This window comes from Orcinus orca, chromosome 9 (genome assembly GCF_937001465.1).
Source record: "Orcinus orca chromosome 9, mOrcOrc1.1, whole genome shotgun sequence".
NCBI classification, from domain to species: Eukaryota; Metazoa; Chordata; class Mammalia; order Artiodactyla; family Delphinidae; genus Orcinus; species Orcinus orca.
Genome location: NC_064567.1, coordinates 96324451 through 96345788, shown reverse-complemented (window position 1 = coordinate 96345788; position 21338 = coordinate 96324451). Strand labels below are relative to the sequence as shown.

At 46.3% G+C, this 21338-nt stretch overlaps 3 protein-coding genes and 1 long non-coding RNA gene across 7 annotated transcripts in view; 2 read left to right on the top strand and 2 right to left on the bottom strand.

The window, feature by feature from the left end:
• Positions 1–649, bottom strand: part of OGDH (oxoglutarate dehydrogenase) — a 77069-nt gene extending 76420 nt beyond the window's left edge. For 2 of the 4 annotated variants that reach the window (XM_004282984.3, XM_049714661.1), the window contains exon 1: positions 567–648. The gene's annotated coding sequence lies outside the window, so the exon portion shown is untranslated. Of the gene's footprint in view, positions 1–566 lie in introns of all 4 variants that reach the window. The other 2 variants (XM_049714663.1, XM_004282983.3) reach the window with 2 other exon arrangements.
• Positions 1–21338, top strand: part of LOC101277389 (unconventional myosin-Ig) — a 275011-nt gene that overhangs the window by 201545 nt on the left and 52128 nt on the right. The window lies entirely within an intron of this gene.
• Positions 15579–18225, top strand: TMED4 (transmembrane p24 trafficking protein 4). The gene is made up of 5 exons (XM_004282981.3): positions 15579–15792; positions 15995–16095; positions 16208–16333; positions 16593–16739; positions 17173–18225. Exons 1-5 carry the CDS (start codon positions 15666–15668, stop codon positions 17320–17322), a joined length of 651 nt encoding a protein of 216 aa, XP_004283029.1. The 5' UTR covers positions 15579–15665; the 3' UTR covers positions 17323–18225.
• Positions 19959–21312, bottom strand: LOC117197820 (uncharacterized). The gene is made up of 2 exons (XR_004478703.2): positions 21011–21312; positions 19959–20379 (listed from the first exon to the last, which is right to left on the bottom strand). It is a non-coding gene; the product is annotated as an uncharacterized LOC117197820 (long non-coding RNA).

The following is a 21338-nucleotide window of genomic DNA, read 5'->3' as shown; positions in this document are numbered from 1 at the left end:
TACTGCGGGGTAATCCGTTCCTCAAGGGTTCACCCCAGGAGCAAAGGATCAGCCCGGACAGAAGCCGACCAGCGTCTCCGCGCTCTGGAAAGGGAGGACTGCCCACAATTCGCAGCCGTTTCTTCAAGGGCGTGCCACCCTTCCATCCGTCCGGGTGTGGAGAGGACACTGCCGGGCGACTCCCACGTGACGCCTCCTCGACCTTGGGGGTCACCCGCGCCGCGGCGCCCATTCCCTCACATCCGCCGTGCGGCCCACCCCCTGCCTGCTACAGCCAATGGAGCGCCGCTCCGCGCCCCGCGCGACCTCTGCGCACGCCCGCACCCGCCAATCTCCGCCCGCCAGGAGACGCCCGCCGCGCCATTGGCTGCCACGCCCGTCTGTCAGGCCCCGTCCCACCCACCTCCCCCCGTCAGCCCCGCTCCAGCCAGCTTCACTCCCTGTCACCGGGGTACCGGCCGCAACGAGGGCGCGGCGGCCTTGCCCCCTGCCGCGACCCCCGCCTCCTGCCCGACCGGCGCGGAGCCTCCCAAATCCGGCCGAGCCCGACTGCAGCCCGAGCCTACCTGTCTCCGACTCAGCTCCACCCGAATGAGGCGCCGACACCCCACTCCGGGGCACCAAACTCTCGGCCCCGCCCCGGCGTGTGGCGTCAGCACGCCGCCCCGCCCTGGGAGGAGAGGGGCCGCCCCTAACTCGTGAGCGGGGTCTTGACGTCACAGAGTTGCGGCTTCGTTGCTCTTGGCGCGTTCTTAGGGGAGCAGTGCAGACGCCCAGGCTGCGGCCGGGAGACGTCCGGCCGGTCCCTACCGGGACGCGTGACGGGTCTGAAAAGGGGGTCTGCACGTTGCTAAGTAGTGTCTCCTGCAGTGGGTTGTTAGGAGCCCTCTGATGGAGAGCTGACCTAGTCTGTGCTGCCAGACAGAAAGGAACCTTGATCGGCAAATGCGCGCTCGAGGCGCAGCAGGTAGTGGCCCGGGGGAGTGAGAACCAGGAAGCCCCAGCGCCGACACAACGGTTTCCCAAAGTGGGCAGCGGGATCGCGGGGACCTTCACGTGGTGCATGGACGGTGTATCATGCCATTTCATCGAATACAAATGGTCATCTGCTTTCAGAGCTTATTTTACTTACTGCTGAAAAAGAAAAAACAGTGTTACTAGGACACCTCGATCGTAAGATGCTCTATTTCAAAATGTGGGGGGAAAACGGTCAGATTTGATGAACTATGGTAAATTGTAGTCAATCACATACTGAGAAAGCCCTTGCAGTTCTTCTGTCTTCATTACAGCAAGGAGAAAGCCTCATTTTGTGCTAGTGTATCCTTAGCTCCACTTTTTCTTCTTTCCCTTTTTTGACAAAGAGAGATAAGAAATTAGGCTGAAAACTTTTGGTGGATAATAATATAGGTAGAACTTAAGTTACTTTGTCTTCCTGATTTGTGACAGTTTATCTTTGACATTTATGGCAAGTGATACTGGTTTTCTGATTTACAGTAATAAAAAGTTTTCTTTTGGGGGACTTACCTGGTGGTCCAGTGGTTAAGACTTCGCCTTGCAATGCAGGGGGTGCGGCTTCGATCCCTGGTTCGGGAGCTAAGATTCCCACATGCCTCAGGCAAAAAGCAAAACATAAAACAGAAGCAGTATTGTAACAAATTCAATAAAGACTATAAAAATGGTCCACATCAAAAAAATCTTAAAAAAAAGAATATAATTAAAAAAGTTTTCTCTTGTAATAAAATTTTCCATTTTAAGACTACATTAACTAGATAGTAGTATGGGAAGGTGGCATCCAAATGACTGACGTTAGGGAAACGCTGTTCCACCCTGTCTTGAATTGTTCTTCGGTGTTTATTCCCCAAAACTTGAAGACAAGGGCTGTGTCATGTGGCATAGCCTGGGATACTGGGGTGACAAAGGCCAGCAATCTGACCATAGCGATCTGACCATGAAAGCTCCATAGAGGACACAAGTGTCTGAATCTGGGCTGAAATTCAAACTGAGGACTTTGCCACCTGCTCACAGGTGTGATAGACTTAGAGCGATTTCTAAATTTCTAAAAGGGAAAGGCAAAGTAGGAGGTGTTTTTTTCTTTTTTGTTTTTTATGTAGGAAGTATAAGTGCTTGTAAGAACAAAATTGGGCTGATATGTGGGATAAGGATCTGGAGACAGAAAGTGAAGGAACCAAGGAAAAAACTTCAGTATTTTTTTTCCTTTCTCTTTTTATTGTGGTAAAATATATAAAAGAAATAATATTTGTCATTTTAAAGGACAATTTAGTGGCATTAATCACATTCACAATGTTGTGCAACCATGACCACTATTTATTTTACCACTCCAAAGAGAAACTCTGTAACCATTAAGTGATAAAGTCCCATTCCCCTCCCCTCTTGTTTCTTAGTAACCTCTACTATCCTTTCTGTCCCTATAAATTTGATGACTCCACCTACCTCATATAAGTGAAATCATACAGTATTTATCTGTCCTTTTATGTCTTGCTTATTTCAGTTAGCATGTTTTCAAGGTTCATCTATGCTGTAGCATGGGTCAGAATTTCCTTCCTTTTCATGGCTGAATAATATGCCATTACAGCACTATACTGCACCTTGTCTATCCATTCATCTGTTGATGGACGCGTGGGTCATTTCCCCCTTTTGGCTTTTGTGAATACTGCTACTGTTACTGAACCAAACTTGGGTCCGCTCACCAGACTGGCAGCGAAACTGGGTTGACACCAGGTTGTGGTGAAAGAAAATACAGCATTTATTGCAAGGGCAAGCAAGGAGAAAAGGCAGCTCATGTTCAAAAGACCAGAACTCAGGGGCTTTCAGGAAAGGGTTTTTAAAGGCAACGGTAGGGGAGAGGGTTGCAGGGTGCCTGGTCAGCTCGTGGACATTCTTCTGATTGGTTGGTGGTGGAGTAACTAGGTGGTATTTCGGGAGTCAGCAACATCAACCTGGTTCCAACTGGTCTGAGGTCTATGTGCTTGTGGTCAGCATGCAGTTAACTTCTTCCACCTAGTGGGGGCTTTCGTATCTGCAAAACGGAGATTTTTCAGAGTATTATCTGTGGCCCTTGAGGAGGAACTAAAGGTCCTTCCTTGCCTTTGTTTTATGGCTAAACTATTATTATTTGGTCTTGTTTGACTGTTTTCCTTTGTTTCTGCATTTTCGCATTTCTCTGATTAAATTTGTTCTTTGGAACATGGGGCGGGCCTAGGAGGCTAAAGCTTTTCTACGAACAAGAGGCAGGGGAGGGACTTCCCTGGTGGCACAGTGGTTAAGACTCTGCACTTCCAATGCAGGGAGCCTGGGTTCGATCCCTGGTCAGGGAACTAGATCCCACATGCATGCTGCAACTAAGAGTTCACATGCCACAACTAAGGAGCTCACGTGCCGCAACTAAAGGAGCCTGCCTGCCGCAACTAAGACCCGGTGCAACCAAATAAATAAAATTAAATATGAAAAAAGAAAAGAGGCAGGGGACACTGGGGTCTGTCCCTGGGAAGGTCCCACAGGGCGCTTCATGGTTCCACTACAATGATCATTGGCTTACAAGTATCCATTGAGTACTTGTTTACAATTCTTTTGTGTATTTCCTAGGAGTGTAAGTGGTTGGTCATATGGTAATTCTATGTCTAGCTTTCTGAGGAAGTGCTAAACTGTTTCCCATAGTGGCCACACCATTTTACATTCCCACCAGCAATGCATGACATTTCCAATTTCTCCACATCCTCTTCTTATTTTCTTTTAAAAATTGTATTATAGCCATCTTAGTATGTGTGAGGCGATCTCATTGTTGTCATTTTGCATTTCCTTAGTGACTAATGATGTCAAGCATTTTTTTTTTTTTTTTTTTTTGTGGTATGCGGGCCTCTCACTGTTGTGGCCTCTCCCGTTGCGGAGCACAGGCTCCGGACACGCAGGCTCAGCGGCCACAGCCCACTGGCCCAGCCGTTCTGCTGCATGTGGGATCTTCCCAGACCGGGGCACGAACCCATGTCCCCTGCATCGGCAGGTGGACTCTCAACCACTGCGCCACCAGGGAAGCCCTCAAGCATTTTTTTTATGTGCTTATTTGCCATTTGTATATCTTCTTTGGAGAAAAGTTTATTTGAGTCATTTGCTCTTTTTTGTTTTTAATTTTTTTTATTCATTCATTTATTTATTTTTTGGCTACATTGGGTCTTCCTTGCTGCGCTTGGGCTTTCTCTGGTTGTGGCGAGCGGGGGCTACTCTTCATTGCGGTGCACGGGCTTCTCATTGCGGTGGCTTCTCTTGTTGTGGAGCATGGGCTCTAGGAGAGTGGGCTTCAGTAGCTGTGGCATGCAGGCTCAGTAGTTGTGGCTCACGGGCTCTAGAGCGCAGGCTCAGTAGTTGTGGTGCACGGGCTTAGTTGCTCCATGGCGTGTGGGATCTTCCCAGACCAGGGATCAAACCCATGTCCCCTGCATTGGCAGGTGGATTCTTAACCACTGTGCCACCAGGGAAGTCCCCTGCCCTTTTCTGAATTGGGTTTTTTGTCTCATTGTTGAGTTGGAGGAGTTCTTTATATATTAATCCCTTATCAGATATGTGAGTTGCAGATATTGTCTCCCATTCTGTAGGTTGTCTTTTACTTTCTTTATAATGTTCTTCATTAAAAGAAAAAAGTATTTATTTATTTGGCTGTGCTGGGTGTTAGTTGCGGCACGCGAGATGTTCATTGCGGAATGTGGATCTTTTAGCTGTGGCATGTGGGATCTAGTTCCCTGACCAGGGATCAAACCTGGGCCCCCTGCATTGGGAGCACAGAGTCTTAACCATTGGACCACCAGAGAAGTCCCCTTTATAATGTTCTTTAATGAATAAAAGTTTTAAATTTTGAAGTCCATTTTATCCATGTTTGTTGTTGTTGCTTAATGTGTTATGTGTCATAGCCAAGAATCCATTGCTAAATCCAAGATCATGAAGATTTCCCTTATGTTTTTGTTTGTTTGTTTTTTTTCTTTGTTTGTTGTTTCTGCGGTACGTGGGCCTCTCACTGCTGTGGCCTCTCCTGTTGCGGAGCACAGGCTCAGGACACGCAGGCTCAGCGGCCATGGCTCACAGGCCCAGCCGCTCCACGGCATGTGGGATCTTCCCAGACCGGGGCACAAACCCGTGTCCCCTGCAACAGCAGGCTGACTCCCAACCACTGCGCCACCAGGGAAGCCCCTCCCCTTATGTTTTTTCTAAGAGTTTTATGGTTTTAGCTTTTATATTTAGGTTGTTTATCCATTTTGAGTTAATTTTTGTATATGATATGTGGTATGAGTCCAGCTTCATCTTTTTCCATGTGGAACTCCAGTGATCCCCATACTATCTGTTGAAGAGATGATTCTCGCCCCATGGAATGGACTGGGCACCCTTTTGAAAATCAGTGGATCATATATGTTGGGTTTATTTCTGTATCCTCAATTCTATTCCATTGGTCTGTATGCTCTCTTTATGCCATTACCACACTGTTTTGATTACTGTAACTTTGTAGTAAGTTTTGAAATCCAGAAATGTGATTTCTCCAGCTTTGTTCTTCTTTTTCAAGATTATTTTGGCTATTTGGAGCCCCTTACAAGTCCATATAAATTTGAGGATTGGCTTTTCCACTGCTGCAAAAAAGACTGTTAGAATTTTGATAGGGATTGTGTTGAATCTGTAGATCTATTTGGGTAGTATTGAAACTGAAACCAAGGGTTATCATCAGTTAGATCCATTAAACTTGTAACCTGCCTTCACTGATCAAGCTCGCGTTAATTGTTCCTATAAAAAAATTCTGGGAATTCCTTGGTGGTCCAGTGGGTAAGACTCTGTTCTCCCAATGCAGGGGGCCTGGGTTCGATCCCTAGTCAGGGAACTAGATCTGCATGCGTGCCACAACTAACGATCCTGCATGTCTCAAGGAAGATCCCACCTGCCACAACTAAGACCTGGTGCAGCCTAAATCAAATCAATCAATCAATCAATCAATGTCCTCCAAGTGTCCTGCAGCCTAAACAATAAAATGTTTGCCCAACTTGTTTTTCAGGAACTTGGAGTCAGCTATGTCCAGTTTGAGCTCATTAAGACTGGTTAAGACTACAAAGCAAGTGTCCACTTGATGGCCTTTTGACGTCAGAGGGCCAAAAATTCTACCCTCAGAACATGCTAACACTGCCTTTTCCTGAATGTGTCCCATGATGAAGCCTGTAGCTTAGTTGCACCTGTGCAGAATGATGATTATCTCACCTTCTTATTTCTACTCACCTTTCCCCACACGCCCCATGCTTCAGCTTTATACCATAAATATCCCAAGCCCTATGTCTTTGGAACGGTAGACTTGAGATTTGTTCTCCCATCTCCTCACTTGGCTGCCCTGTGAATAAACACTTTCTCAGCTGCAAACCTCCGAGTCTCTGAGTTTGGCTTGCTGCTTGTCCAGCAAACAAACCTGGTTTGGTTCAGTAACAACATCTTAACAATAGTAAGTCTTCCCGTCCAAGCACATGGGATGTCTTTCCATTTATTTATCTTCTTTACTTTCTTTCAGCAATGTTTTCAGTTTTCAGTGTACAAGCCTTTTACCTTGGTTAAATTTTTCTTAGATTTTTGGGGGGATGCATTTGTAAGTAGAATTGCTCTCTTCATTTCTTTTTTCTGATTGTTCATTACTGGTGTATTGATTTTTGTGTATTGATATTGTGTCCTACAACTTCACTGAATTCATTTATTAGCTCTAGTAGCTTTCTTTTGGATTCTTTCCATATCTAGGATTGTGTCATCTGTAAATAGAGATAGTGTTTCTTCCTTTCCAGTTTGGACGCCTTCTGTTTCTTTTTCTTGTCTAATGGACCTGGCTAGAACATCCGGTACAATCTTGAATTGCAAGGGTGAAAATTGACATCCTTGTCTTATTCTTGATCTTAGGGGGAAAGCATTCAGTCTTTCATCATTAAGTATGATGTTTGCTGTGGGATTTTCACAGATGTCCTTTATCATGTGAAGGAAGTTACTTTCTTTAACTAGTTTTCTGAGTGTTTTTTGTGATGAAACAGTGTTGGATTTTGTTAAGTGCCTTTTCTGCATCAATTGAGATAATCATGTTTATTTTCCCCCTTCATTCTATTAATGTGATACATTACATTGATTGATTTTCTTATGTTGACTCACCCCTGCATTCATGGGATAAATCCCATTTGGTCATGATGTATAATCCTCATAACATACTGTTGGGGGAACTCCCTGGTGGCGCAGTGGTTGAGAATCCGCCTGCCAATGCAGGGGACACGGGTTCGAGCCCTGGTCCAGGAAGATCCCACATTCCACAGAGCAACTAAGCCCACGCGCCACAACTACTGAGCCTGCGCTCTAGAGCCCGCGAGCCACAACTACTGACACCTGCATGCCAAGAGCCCGTGCTCCGCAACAAGAGAAACCACTGCAGTGAGAAGCCCATGCACCGCAACGAAGAGTAGCTTCCCCCGCCCCGCCCTGCTGCTCCCCACAACTAGAGAAAAGCCTGCGCTCAGCAATGAAGGCCCAGCGCAGCAAAAAGAAAAAAAAAATGCCGTTGGATTTGGTTTGCTAGTATTTAGTTGAGGACTTTTGCGTCTATATTCATAAGGGATTTTGGTTGAATTTTCTTTTCTTGTGATATCTTTGGCTTTAGTATCAGTGTAATGCTGGCCTCATAGAATGAGTTAGGAAGTGTTGTCTTCAATTTGTTAGAAGAGTTTAAGTAGGATTGCTATTAATTCTTCCTTAAATATTTGGTAGAATTCACCAGGAGAGTCCATTTTTGGACTTTTCCTTATTGTGTCACTTTAGGTAATTTGTGTGTTTCTAGGAATTTGTCCATTTCATTTAAATTATTTTATTTGTTGGTGTGTAGCTGTTCATAGTATTCTCTTCTTCTTCTTTTTTTTTTTTTTTTTTTTTTTTGCGGTACGCGGGCCTCTCACTGTTGTGGCCTCTCCCGTTGTGGAGCACAGGCTCCGGACGCGCAGGCTCAGCGGCCATGGCTCACGGGCCCAGCCGCTCCGCGGCATGTGGGATCTTCCCAGACCAGGGCACGAACCCGTGTCCCCTGCATCGGCAGGCGGACTCTCAACCACTGCGCCACCAGGGAAGCCCTCTCTTATTCTTTTTATTTCTGTTAGGTCAGTAGTAATGCCTCAAATTTCTGATTTTTTAGTGATTTATATCTTCCTTTCTTTTTCTGTCAGTCTAGCTAAAGCCTTGTTAATTTTATTAATCTTTTCAAATAATCAACTTATACCTTCCATGGACTCTATTGCTTTTCTATTCTCTGTTTTATTTACCTCTACTTTTTTATATATAATTTTTAAGATAGCCTCATTTGCCATTTTTTCTTTCTTTCTTTTTCCTTTTTTTCTTTTCTTTTTCTTTTTTTGGCAGTGCTGTGCAGCTTGCAGGATCCCTGAGCAGGGATGGAACCTGCACCCTCAGCAATGAAAGCGCAGAGTCCTAACCACTGGACTGCCAGGGAATTCCCTATTTACCTCTACTTTAATCTTTATTATTTCCTTCCTTCTGCTAACTTTGGGTTTAGTTTGCTTTTTTTTCTTTATTCTTTCTATTTTAGTTAATCAAATTGTAAAGTGAGGTTATTGATTTCTTTCTTCTTTTTTAATGCAGGCTTTTACAACTATAAATTTTCCTCTGAGCACTGCCTTCACTGCATCCTGTGGCTTTTGTTCAGTATGCTTTTTCATCAAAATATACATTCTGCATTCATTCAACAAATATTTCTACCAGTTTGGGTCTAGGTGCTGGGGATACAGAAGTGAACACAACAGACAGGCAGGATCTGTATTGTCATAGTGCTGACCTTTTAGGGTAAACCAACAAGACAGAAATTGATGATTTGAAATCCATAAAACAAGGTGCTGTGATAGAGAATCACGGTAGCACTGCTTTTGTTTTTAAAATATATTTTATTAACTAGGTAACACATCCATTTGGTTCAGAAATCAGAAAGATATTAAAAGGTCTAGTTTGCAAAGTCTCCCTTGCACCACCCCTGTTACCATCCACGTCATTATCTGCTGGCCTGGCAGACCCCTTCCCTGCCAGGGGTAACTCTTTATTTGTTGGATCATGGAGCAATCAGGTATCCCAGGAGGAGAGCAGAGATGGAGGGAATTCAGGGGCTTGGAGAGTGGCCATTTACTAACTAGGACAGAAGTATTCTGTAGTTTACACAGCACAGCCATACTGGTGTATATTTGCTGAATATTCATGTTACCTATAAGTAACCACTTATATTATGGTCTTACATATTCTTCCAGCATTTTTCATGCAAATACAAACACCAAAGATAGCATACTATGTACTGTCTTCGGCACCTTGCTTTTTTAACTTAGCAAAATATCCTGGAAATGTTTATAAATATATCAGTTCATAAAGAGTATCTTCATTTTTTCCAGTGGCATAATTGCATAGAGTGGTTTTGGTGGGGACAGCTCATCTTTGTTCCATATGGTATTGACTGAGGCAGCTCCTCTGGGACTGAAGGATCCAAAAGAGCTTCATTCTGTTAACTGGTGGCTCAGGCTGGATCTCATATCATCTGGGTTCCAAGAGAGTGAAAATGGAAGCCACAAGGCCTCTTAAGGTCCAGGCGCCAGAGCCATACAGCTTTTCTTCCACTGCATTGAATTGGTCAGTGCAAGTCACAGGGTCAAAACCAGATTCCAGTGGAGGGGAAATGGATTCCACTCCTCAGTGGGAAGAGCAGCATGTGCACATGGGGATAGGAGGGATTGTTGGAGAAGGTCTTCACAGACATTCTACCACACCAAGGTCCAATCAAGGTTCACGTCTTAATTAGTATTATCCATCTTTAGTTTCTTAAATTAGTATTTATATTTCTCCCACTTCCCCCCACCCCTTTTTTGGCTTTAGTTTTTGAAAGGTTGGAGTCAATTGTTCCATATTCTGGATTTACCTTATTATTTCCTCATGACGTCTTCTAACTTCTGAATTTCCTGTAAACTGCAAGATGGACAAAGGCCTAATTGAAATTAAACATAACTTACAAAAATATTTTGTATTCATTGATTACGTTTTACAATGAGTATCTTTTGCCTGAACAGGATCATTTAAAAATCTAAGACAGGACTTCCCTGGTGGCGCAGTGGTTAAGAATCCGCCTGCCAATGCAGGGGACACGGGTTTGAGCCCTGGTCCAGGAAGATCCCACATGCCGCGAAGCAACTAAGCCCATGCGCCACAACTACTGAGCCTGTGCTCTAGAGCCCATGAGCCACAACTACTGAGGCCGTGTGCCTAGAGCCCGTGCTCCGCAACAAGAGAAGCCACCGCAATGAGAAGCCTGTGCACCACAACAAAGAGTAGCCCCTGCTCATCGCAACTAAAGAAAGCCTGCGCGCAGCAATGAAGACACAACGCAGCCCAAAGTAGACAAACAAATAAATTTATTAAAAAAAAATCTAAGACAGATCAAGTCATTCCTTACTCAAAACTCACCTAAGAGTTTCTCATTTATTTTCCAAGGTCCTTAAATGGTCTAAGAACCCTACCTAGTCTTCCCACGCCCATCTATGGCCTCGTTTCCTCCTACTTTCCCCCTCACTCTCTCTCCTCCTGCCACACTGGCCTCCTTGAGCTTCAATTCACGAGACACACAACAGCCTTGGGGCTTTCACTGTTTCCTCAGGTATCCATGTAACCTGCCCCTTAAGGGCCTCTCTCACACAGCATCTTCTCAGGGAACCTTCCTTGGCCACTCTTCTGTATCCCATCCCACATCTGACCAGACACTCGCTATATTAGTTTCCTGTGGCTACCATAACAAATTACCACAAACATACTGGATTAGAAACAACAGAAACTCATTCTATCACAATTAGAGAGGGCAGAAGTCCAAAATCAAGTTGTCAGCTGGCTGCGCTCCCTCCAGAGGGTCTAGGAGAGATTTCATTGCTTGTCTCTTCCAGTTTCTGGTGGCTCCAGGCATTCCTTGGTTTGTGGCTGCCTCACTCCAATGCCTGCCTCTGTGATCACACGGCCACCTCCTTTTCTCTGTCTCTCTCTTTTTTAAGTGTACAGTTGAATGGCATTAAGTACATTTACAGTGTTGTGAAACAGATCTCCAGAACATTTTCATCTTACAAATCGGAAACTCTGTACCCATTAGGCAACTTCCCCTTCCCCTTCAATTCAACCACCATTGTACTTATCTAATGTCCTCAAGGGTCATCCATGTTGTAGCATATTGCAGAATTTCCTTTTTAAGCCTGAATAATACTCCATAGTATATATGTGTCACATTTTGTTTATCCCTTATCTATTCACCCATTGATGGACAATTGGGTTGCTTCTACCTCTTGGGTATTGTGAATAGTGCTATGAATATGGATGTGCAAATATCTTTTCATGATCCTGCTTTCAATTCTTTTAGAGATCTACCCAGAAGTGGGATTGCTGGGACATACGGTAACTCTGTGTTTAATTTTTTGAGGAAACTCAATACAATTCTCCATAGTAGTTGCACCATTTTACATTTCCAACAACAGTTCACAAAGGTTCCAGTTTCTCCATATCCTCATCAACACTTGCTATTTTCTGTTTTTCTTTCTTTTTTTTTAATAGTAGCCATCCTAGTGGGTGTGAGGTATCTTCTGTGTCTCTCATAAAGACACTTGTCATTGGATTTAGGGCCTGCATAGATAATCCAGGATTATCTCATCAAGATCCTTAATTACATTTGCAAGATCCTTTCTCCAATTAAGGTGACATTCACAGGTTCCAGGGACTCATACATTGACATGTCTTTTTCCAGGCCACCATTCAACTCATTATACTCCCTTTATTCTCCTCCTCGATACTTATCTCCATCTGACATGCTATATATTTACTCATTTATCTTGTTTATTGACAGGCAATAACCAAGATAAATCCTTGAGGACAAGGATTTTTGTGTTTTGTTAACCAGTGTGTTCCCAGGGTTTAGAACAGTGTCTGGCACAAATGGGTACTCAGCAGATATTGGCTGAATGAATGAATGAAGGGGTAGCTAGCCTAGGTAAATGTTGGCAAAAATTCCCGCCTCCCACCTTTGAGGGGAAAAGGTTTGGGACCTCGGGAATTAGATTACTTAAGGCAGGTTTCTTCCTGTGGGGAATGCAATCTTCTTACAATTACCCATCAATTAGGACAAATTTCAGGGTCCTCCTAAAAAAAAATTAGAAATACAGATACCATTTCTTGCTAAAAGTGAATTAGGATTCCTTGGATAAATGGCTGATTTGGTGTCTAGGGCAGGAAATGTACAAAATGGAATGTAAGGAAGCCCCTAAACGCTACTGGAATTGTGTCAAAAAAGAGCATAGCAAAAGTGTTTTATGAGAGAATTTGAGCTTTAAAAAAGGGTAATGGGTTTAATGGATTTAAACACATTTTGTCTTACTGTAACTCCTTGGCTCTAGATTTAACTGTTTGAAGGATGTACCAAGGACAGAGAAACCTGTTAAATGACACATGAATAAACAATCAACCAAATCCAGAATGTGGAAAATTCTATCGGTCAAATGATCCAGTTGCTTCAATAAGTAAGTAAATGGCATCATCATCACCATCAACAACAAAAAGGGAAGGGGAATTGTTAATACAGTAGTCCCCCTTATCCATGGATTTGGCTTCCTGTGGTCAACTACAGTCTGAAAATATTAAATGGAAAATTCCAGAAATAATTCATAAATTTCAAATTGCTCGCTGTTCTGAGTAGCGTGATGAAATCTTGCTCTGTCCTGCCTGGGAAATGAATCATCTCTTCGTCCAGTGTATCCCGCCCATTTAGTAGCCCTCTTAGTTATCAGATTGGCTAGCCCAGTATCACAGTGCTTGTGTTTAAGTAAACCTTATTTTAATTAATAATGGCCCCAAAGTGCAAGAGTAGTGATGCTGGCAATTCAGATATGCCAAAAAGAAGCCGTAAATTTCTTTAAGTTGAAAAGGTGAAAGTTATTGACTTAATAAGAAAAAAAATCATATGCTGAAGTTGCTAAGATCTATGTTAAGGACGAAACTTCTGTGGAATTTTAAAGAAGGAAAAAAGAAATTCATGCTGGTTTTGCTGTTGAATCTCAAACTGCAAAAGTTATAACCGCAGTGCATGATGAGAACTTAAGATGGAAGAGGCATTAAATTTGTACAACAGAATATTTTGAGGGCCCATATTCACACAACTCTTGTTAAAGTGTAATTGTTCTATTTTGTGATTGTTAATCTCTCACTGTGCCTAATTTATAAATTAAACTTTATCTGAGGTATGTATAGAAAAAGAACATGGTATATATAGAGTTTGGTACTGTCTGACATTTCAAGCATCCACTGGGGGTCTTGGAATGTATCCCCCTTGGATAAGGGGGGACTACTGTGTATCAAAAGAGGTTTAAGAGATATATAAATGAATGCAGTAAGCAGACCTGTTTAGACCTGATTAAATAATCCAAAGTTTTTTGATGGGGAGGGGGGAGGAATTGAATATATACTATGTATTAGAATTATTAAAGAATGATTTTTAATTGTGTTGGGTATGATAATGGTATTTTTAACGGTCCTTTTCTGCTAGAGACACACTGAAATATTTATAGGTGAAACTATATGATATCCAGGGAGTCTTTAACACACTTGAGGAAACAAAAATGCAGAAAGGGATAAATGAAATAAGAAAGGCAAAATCTTGACTGTTGTTGAAACTGGTTTATGAGTATATGAAAGTTCATTGTAGTTATTCTACTTTTATGTTTCGAAATTCTCTTATTAGAAAATTTAAAACAAATTTTCAACCTTTCTTTGTTCTAATTCCATGCCCAGTAAGAAACTTTCTGGTTTGATTTTCACCTTCCTCCATCCCAAAAGAGGGGTGCTGTAACTAGGAGATGTAAACAGGCCTCATGGACCTACTCATTCTGAGTTTTCCTCATACTTTTCCTCAATTTTCTTAGCCCAGATCTTCAGTCTCAAGTTGTACCAGTTTGTTCAAAGAAAGGAGAAAGACGCAGAGAACCCTGAAGGGAGGAGCCGGCAAACAGGTTAAGTCACTTAAACCAGAAGACTGTCCCCCACTGGATTTGTATGAGATCACATGTTGTTCACATGACTGCTGAATGTGGCCAGATTGTGCCTTGTTGTTCATTCCATTAGAGAAGAATTGAGTCACAGGCTAATATTTAACAATCAGATTTCATACTGAAACCCAAATTTCCAGCTTCTTAAAAAGATCTTATTTTCCATCCTCACCGCAGAACAGCTGCTCCTCAGGGAGGTTTGCCTTGTAAAACTTCTTTAATTCCACAAGGATGTTTGCTTTGGTTCAATCCCACTTCTTACGCGATAAATAGGAGCATATGCAACACTAAGCACGCTATTACAGGGTTTCTTTGTGTTTAGCAAGGAAGGCAGGCAGCAGAGCAAGCAATGGGCCCCCACTTGCACTTGTCACGGGCCCATAGGAGCCACGAGGACAGGTTTCGTTCTGCTCCACATTTCTCTCCACTCTGAGCCTCAGACCACTACGGGCCAGTGGAGCAGACCCGCAGTCCAAGGGACTGCATGTCCCATATCACCTTCACCTAGGGGACAATGGGCAGTCGGACAAGTTGAGAGAGCAATACGGGCTGGAGAACACAGACGGAGACGCCGCCAAGCCTCGCCGCGCCCTTCGGGAGCAGTCTAGCGACAACTGGACCGTCTCGCATCGTCCCTCCTCCCACACATCTCTCACCTGGAGCCCAATCTCCACCTCCTCTCCCAGGTCAGCACCCCCGGGTGACTATCTGTGGATACTTCAGTGTGTACCCCTAGCAGGGGAGTGTCAGAAAATAACCACTGCAACACCGACATCGCATGCAAAAAACCCCGACAAACTCCTAAAATCAGCAACACCTAAAAGCCTGTTGGAGCCCCACTGGCTCGGAATGTCGTTTCCTGTCGGCTGGACTGCAGCCCCATCCAGGCAAGGCCTCCTCTCCCGGGTCAGGGACTCCAAAGGCCGGGCGGGCCTCTCCTCCAGGCGGCACCGGACGCGCCTAAGGCCCCTGCACGCCAGAAGGGCTCTCACACCGACACCCGCCCAGCCTGGGTCTCGGGAAGTGCCCGTCGGCCCCTGGGCTCCGACTTTCCCGCCTTGCGCGGACCCCGAGTCCGGACGCCCCGGGGGACCCAATCTTCCAGATCTGGGGCCCGCCCTCCAACCGTGCAGATCTGGGACACAAGCCCCGGCGCAGGCCAGCAGAACTCTAAGCACGATCTGCAAAGAAGGCGTCAGTCCACGCTTACTCTCCACTCCGCCGTGCCGCGTTTACTGGGAGCGGGACGTAGGCGCGCGCATGCGCACTGGGTATAAACCGCTCGTCGGCCGGTGACCAAACAGACTGCGCAGCCAGAGAGCGGGAGGGAAGCCCCGAGCGTCCTGCGCGTGCGCACCCTCCCCTCGGCTGTGCATCCTGGCCTGGAAGACGCACGCGAGGCGGGGCAGAGCGGACGCAGGGAGGGAGGCACCGCGCACGCGTATTCTGCGCCGGGTCTTGCTGCGTCGTTTGAGAGCTGGGCGCAGGTGCGCGCATGCGCCCTGGGCGGAGGGGCGCGCGTTGGCAGGTGTTGGGGCTGGGCGTCGGCGGGCAATGGGGTTGTTGGCGCTGCTGCTCATCGCGCTGTGCGCGCCGGGCGCCCGAGGGCTCTATTTCCACATCGGCGAGACCGAAAAGCGCTGCTTCATCGAGGAAATCCCCGACGAGACCATGGTTATCGGTCAGGCGGGGCGAGGGTGGACAGGGCCCTGCGTGTCCTCCCGACGCGGTCCGGCTCCCCGCTCCTAGCGGCGCCCTGTGGACGCCGGACCGTGGCCGGGGGAGCAGTGCCCCCTGCCCGGCGTCCTGGGAACCGCGGCGCCCCGCGGAGCGTGGGAGCCAGACGGACTAGGTAGGTTGTGACAGCTCCGTCTGCTCCGCAGGGAACTACCGCACCCAAATGTGGGATAAGCAGAAGGAGATCTTCCTACCCTCGACCCCCGGCCTGGGCATGCATGTGGAGGTGAAGGACCCTGAAGGCAAGGTAAGGCCACCTTCACTAGAGCTCTTGGGGTGGACAGAGCTCAGAAGACAGGAGCTTGCACTTGGAGAGGTCAGAGTAGAGGCGGGGGCTTTCACTGACTGCTGTGCTGCAGGTGGTGCTGTCCCGGCAGTATGGCTCAGAGGGCCGCTTCACCTTCACTTCCCACACTCCTGGTGACCATCAGATCTGCCTGCACTCCAACTCTACCAGGATGGCTCTCTTTGCTGGCGGCAGACTGGTAAGAGAACTTTCTCTTTGGCCATAGCTCAGAATCTCTCACTTGGTTACAAAATTTTGATTTATTACCCTTATCATTTGTAACACTTTCTGGCACAGTCACAAGCAAGAAATAGACGTTGCCCTTCTGTCCCACAGCCAGGGACAAGAGTGGGTTCCATAGCCTGGAACAGACCATCGGAGGTCCCACCACTTAGACACCATAACCACAGAGTGTCTCTGACCTTACGACTTTGGGGTCCAACCCTGTTTCCTTCTAGCGTGTGCATCTAGACATCCAGGTCGGGGAGCATGCCAACAACTACCCCGAGATTGCTGCCAAGGATAAACTGACAGAGCTGCAGCTCCGAGCCCGCCAGTTGCTGGATCAGGTGGAACAGATCCAGAAGGAGCAGGATTACCAAAGGGTAAGGGCATGTCACTGTACTTGGACATGGCAGTTGACCTTTATACCCACTACACTTACTGGAAGTTTCTGCCTGGGGCCTTCCCTGCTTGGGAGATCAGCTGTTCAAAGACTGGAACGAAGGGCTATCAGCCGTTTTTTCAGCTCCGTAGAATAAAGGGTAGAGAGGACAGTTCACACACTATCAATAGCCATTGCCTACCTCTTTACATTGGGATCTTGCTGAAATGGTAAGAGCGTGATTTCTGTCCTAGCAGAGATGCTTGTGGAGGGGCAGCATGTCACTTCCTTGGGGCACTTCCAGGGGAACCAGAGGCAGCATTTCAAAAGGCGTTTGGTCCCACAATTGAGTCGTTGCACAGGAGGGAGGGGCCTCACAAATGCTGGGACTGTCTCTCCTACACATTTAATCCTGCGTCCATTGTCCTACGCAGTATCGTGAAGAGCGCTTCCGTCTGATCAGTGAGAGCACCAACCAGAGAGTCCTGTGGTGGTCCATCGCTCAGACCGCCATCCTCATCCTCACTGGCATCTGGCAGATGCGTCACCTCAAGAGCTTCTTTGAGGCCAAGAAGCTGGTGTAGTGCCCTCTCCATATGACCCTTTCCTGTCACCTCAGTTGTTTGGTACTTTCCCCACCCAATACCTTATCCATCTGGATTTTGAGGGAAGAAACAGTGAAAAAAAGAATATAAGCCACATTGGTTCCATGGCAACAAAGCATTCAGATCAGCCACTTGTTAACAACACTGGTTCTCAAGGACACAGGACATTGGTCCAAGCTTTCAAAGATCTGTCTTGGGGTTTGTGGGGAGTCAGAACTGACCCAGGACTGTCTTGCTGCTTTCGCCACTAGTGATTCCTCTCCATCCTGTCACAAAATGAGCAAATGTCTCTCCTACTGCTTTAATCTCTCTCTTCGTCTGCTTAGAAAGTAGGCGACCAAAATGCCCCACCGAGGAGGCCCCACCTCACTGCTCCCCTGTCAGTCCTGGGTTCACTCAGTGGCTTCGTGAATGTAAATAAGGGGCAAAGGCCCCAGAGGATTGAAATGTTTTTCTATATATTAGAACTATTTTTTGATAAAATTATATATTTTCCTTCCTAGTTGAAGTGTCACTGCCTTTGTGTGACTAGCTGAAAACACCAATGCAGTCTCTTCTGCATTGTTTACCAATGTATTCTTGATAACTAACTACCATGGCAGCTCTCAGGATTTCAGTTCTCAGGGCCAGAAAGCAGACATGACAGCTGCTCTCAAGGCCTAATCAGAGGGCCAGGCAGAGAATTCTCTGGGACACCTGTGATTTCCGTCACACAGGGCCCGAGTTCAGACTGAGGCAGTGACAGAGCTAGCACAAGGCAGGGCACTCTTACCCTCCCATTTCCCTTAACGTTTATTTAAGCTGTGGTAAATGTTTTCTTCATGGGAACCAGATTTGGTTCTTTATACAGATTTTTCCAGTGAAATAAAGCGTGTTGTAGTAGCTGTGTTTGAAATGAAATAAGAGGCTGTGGGCAGAGGGGAGGCACAAAGGGAAATGGAGGAAAGGCTCTTGGTCTGGGTGCCTCTGCGGCTGACCCGGAGTGGATTTCAGCATGTGGGCTTGTGGTGCTAGAGCCTGGCCTGACTGGAGACTCTGGGGTTGTGGGAACGGACAGGGTGGTGGCTCAGCCATTCACAGAGCTCAACCAAGTAGACCTGTCAGCAAGGAATCCTGTGAGGAGATTACGTACCCGTTTCTTAGCTCCCTGGAATCATAAATTTAAACACACCTTAGTGTACTTCCCTCATGCCCTTCTGCTGTATAAAGCTTAATGCCCTTAGTTGCCCATTCTTGACGTTTTATTTCGTGGTTTTATTTACTTAAAATACATTATTTATCTGACGTACAAAACTAAATTCTGCCCTTCTTGTTTTTCTCTTTATGTTCTATACTATTCCACGTGTGTGCCTACTTTCACTTATAAAAGTATATGCAATTTAGGGCTTCCCTGGTGGTGCAGTGGTTGGGAGTCCGCCTGCTGATGCAGGGGACGTGGGTTCGTGCCCCGGTCTGGGAGGATCCCACGTGCCGCGGAGCGGCAGGCCATGGCCGCTGGGCCTGCGCGTCCGGAGCCTGTGCTCCGGGACGGGAGAGGCCGCGGCAGTGAGAGGCCCGCGTACCGCAAAAAAAAAAAAAAAAAAAAAAAAAAGTATATGCAATTTAGTTGTATAGGCTTTGTCATTTAATATTTTTGTAGATATTTTAAAAATTCTAATTCTGGATGGCCACGTTAACGGTCCAGTGAGGTGAAATGCCATAAATGACTCTTCCAAAATTCTTTGGATATTTAAAATAGTTCTTAATTGTCTTCATAGAATTAACACAGGGAAAATCAGGTAGCCTTGGAACTAGTCAGCGTGTAGACCTCTGGCCTGAGCCTCTTGGGGACCATGGGATGTGTCAGGAAGGGAACACACTTCTGCTCTGTGGCTGTTACTAGGAATCTAGCCAGCTAATCAGACACTGGAGCCTGGACTGTGGGAATACAGGAAACTACACAGAAGAGCTGGGGTGGCCTTCAACAGTCTGTCCAGCTGTGCATCTTAATTATGCTGATACATCAGTGTGTCCTCAGTTTCTCCTCCTGTGAATTTTTTGATAGGAAGGGGAGTGGAGTGAGGACAAAGGTGGGAGTATAGCACACCTTTACACTGATGGGCACTTGGAATCTCGATTGCCAGAGGACAGGCTAATAGGTGGTGGCTATGGGGAAAAGAAGGATTTCCATACTGGTGTGTGGTATTCAGACACATTATGGCCTAGGAAGATGTTTCTGAAAGTTCGGCTACATCCAAGGAATTCTGGTGATTTTCTTCCCCCCCCCCCCAGTACTACCTTGATTCCATTCTGAAAGTCTTGCTTTCTTAGGTTATATAACACCCTTATCAAACAGCCTTCTACCTCCTTACCACAAAAAGGGGGTGGGGCGTAGGAGCCATTCTACTCATCCCATCATCCCTGGCCCAGTCCCCAGCTCTCACTCGGACTGGTAGTTCCCATCTCCATCTTTTGGTCCCAGCCCCATTTTACCTGTGGTGCATGAATGGCTCTCAGTTCTCACCCTAACAACAGCCAGAGCCTAACCTCTGGCTCTCATGCTGGGCCCACGTCAGAGGAGATTTATAGGGTCATGTGAGAAACTCGTCAATATAGATTCCTGGGCAACACTCAGGTCCAGCTGTTTAAGTAGGTTTATGTTTGGGGTGGTGTGGTAGGCAGAATAATAGCCTCCCAAAGATGTCCAGTTAGATGTACTAATTCCTGAAACCTGTGACTATGTTACCAAACATGGCAAAGAGGAATTAAGGTTGCTATCATCTGCCTCTAAAATACGGCGATTATCCTGGATTATTGGGGTGGGCCCAATATCATAACAAAGTTTCTTTAAAAATGGAAGAGGGAGGCAAAAGAAAGTTGCAGTGATGTGAGGTGAGGATCCAACCCTCCATTAACAGCTTTGAAGATAAAGGAAGGGGGCCACAAGCCAAGGTGGGAGAGGCAAAAAAGGGATGATTCCTCTCGAGCCTCCAGAAGGGAATGCAGCCCTGCCAACATTGTAATTTCAGCCTAATGAGTCCTCCTCAGACTGCTGACCTACAGAACCATAAGATAATAAGTTTGTGTTAAGCCACTAAGTTTATGGTAATTTGTTACAGCAGCAATAGGAAACTAATACAGGTGGGGACTAAGAAAACTTTTTGTTTTTGGCCGCGCTGCACCACTTGTGGGATCTCAGTTCCCCCAAACAGGAATTGAACCTGGGCCACCGCGTGAAAACCCGGAATCCTAACCACTAGGCCACCAGGGAACTCCCAAGAATTCTTATTTTTAACCAAGCTGTGCAGGCAACATGGGCTGCTAGGTTTGGGAACCCCAGAGCAACCTACCTTTTTGTTTCTTATGCCACTCATTCTTCCAACCTTCATCCTTGTACAATCCAATTGCTATGGCCTGTCCTTTGGATTGCCTGTGGCCCTGAACCTTAGCCCAGCCTCGGTGACTTCTGTTATATGCTGGTACACCCAGCGTCGCTTTCTACTCTCAAAGCCATTGCCCCGTTACAGATTCCCACGGTTCCCACCACTGCTACAGGCAAACAGCCCTGGAACACATATGCTGGTGCACTTTTCCTGAGTACAGCAGGTGGCAGAGCAATTAGTGCTTACAGATAAACCTGACAGAGATCTCCCAGATGCATAATGGTAGGAAAGGGCGCAGGACTCACCAGTGTTTCCCGAACGTGGTAAGCTACCACCCGCAGCATGCCTGTTCTTAGGTAGTACACAGACGAACACTCTAAACATTTATGTATTTGTCAATATAACTAATGCTGGCATTACTGCTAGGGCGAGCCTGCCCCTGCAGCTGGTAACCTTAACCTAGCACGCCACTTGGAGGTCGTGTCAGGGAACCGGCGAGGACCCGAGGGGAGGGTCCCCGCCCGGGAGGGTCCCCGCCCCTCGCCGCCCCTCGCCGCCCCTCGCCGCCCCTCGCCGCCCCTCGCCGCCCCTCCCCGAGACCCCCGGCCGCACAAGCCACCGCAGCCGCAGCAC

Coding starts and splice junctions, on each gene's coding strand:
- TMED4 (XM_004282981.3), top strand. CDS start 15,666: ATGGGGTTGTTGGCGCTGCTGCTCATCGCGCTGTGCGCGCCGGGCGCC. Junction 15,793..15,994: donor CGACGAGACCATGGTTATCG/GTCAGGCGGGGC, acceptor TCTGCTCCGCAG/GGAACTACCGCACCCAAATG. Junction 16,334..16,592: donor TCTTTGCTGGCGGCAGACTG/GTAAGAGAACTT, acceptor GTTTCCTTCTAG/CGTGTGCATCTAGACATCCA.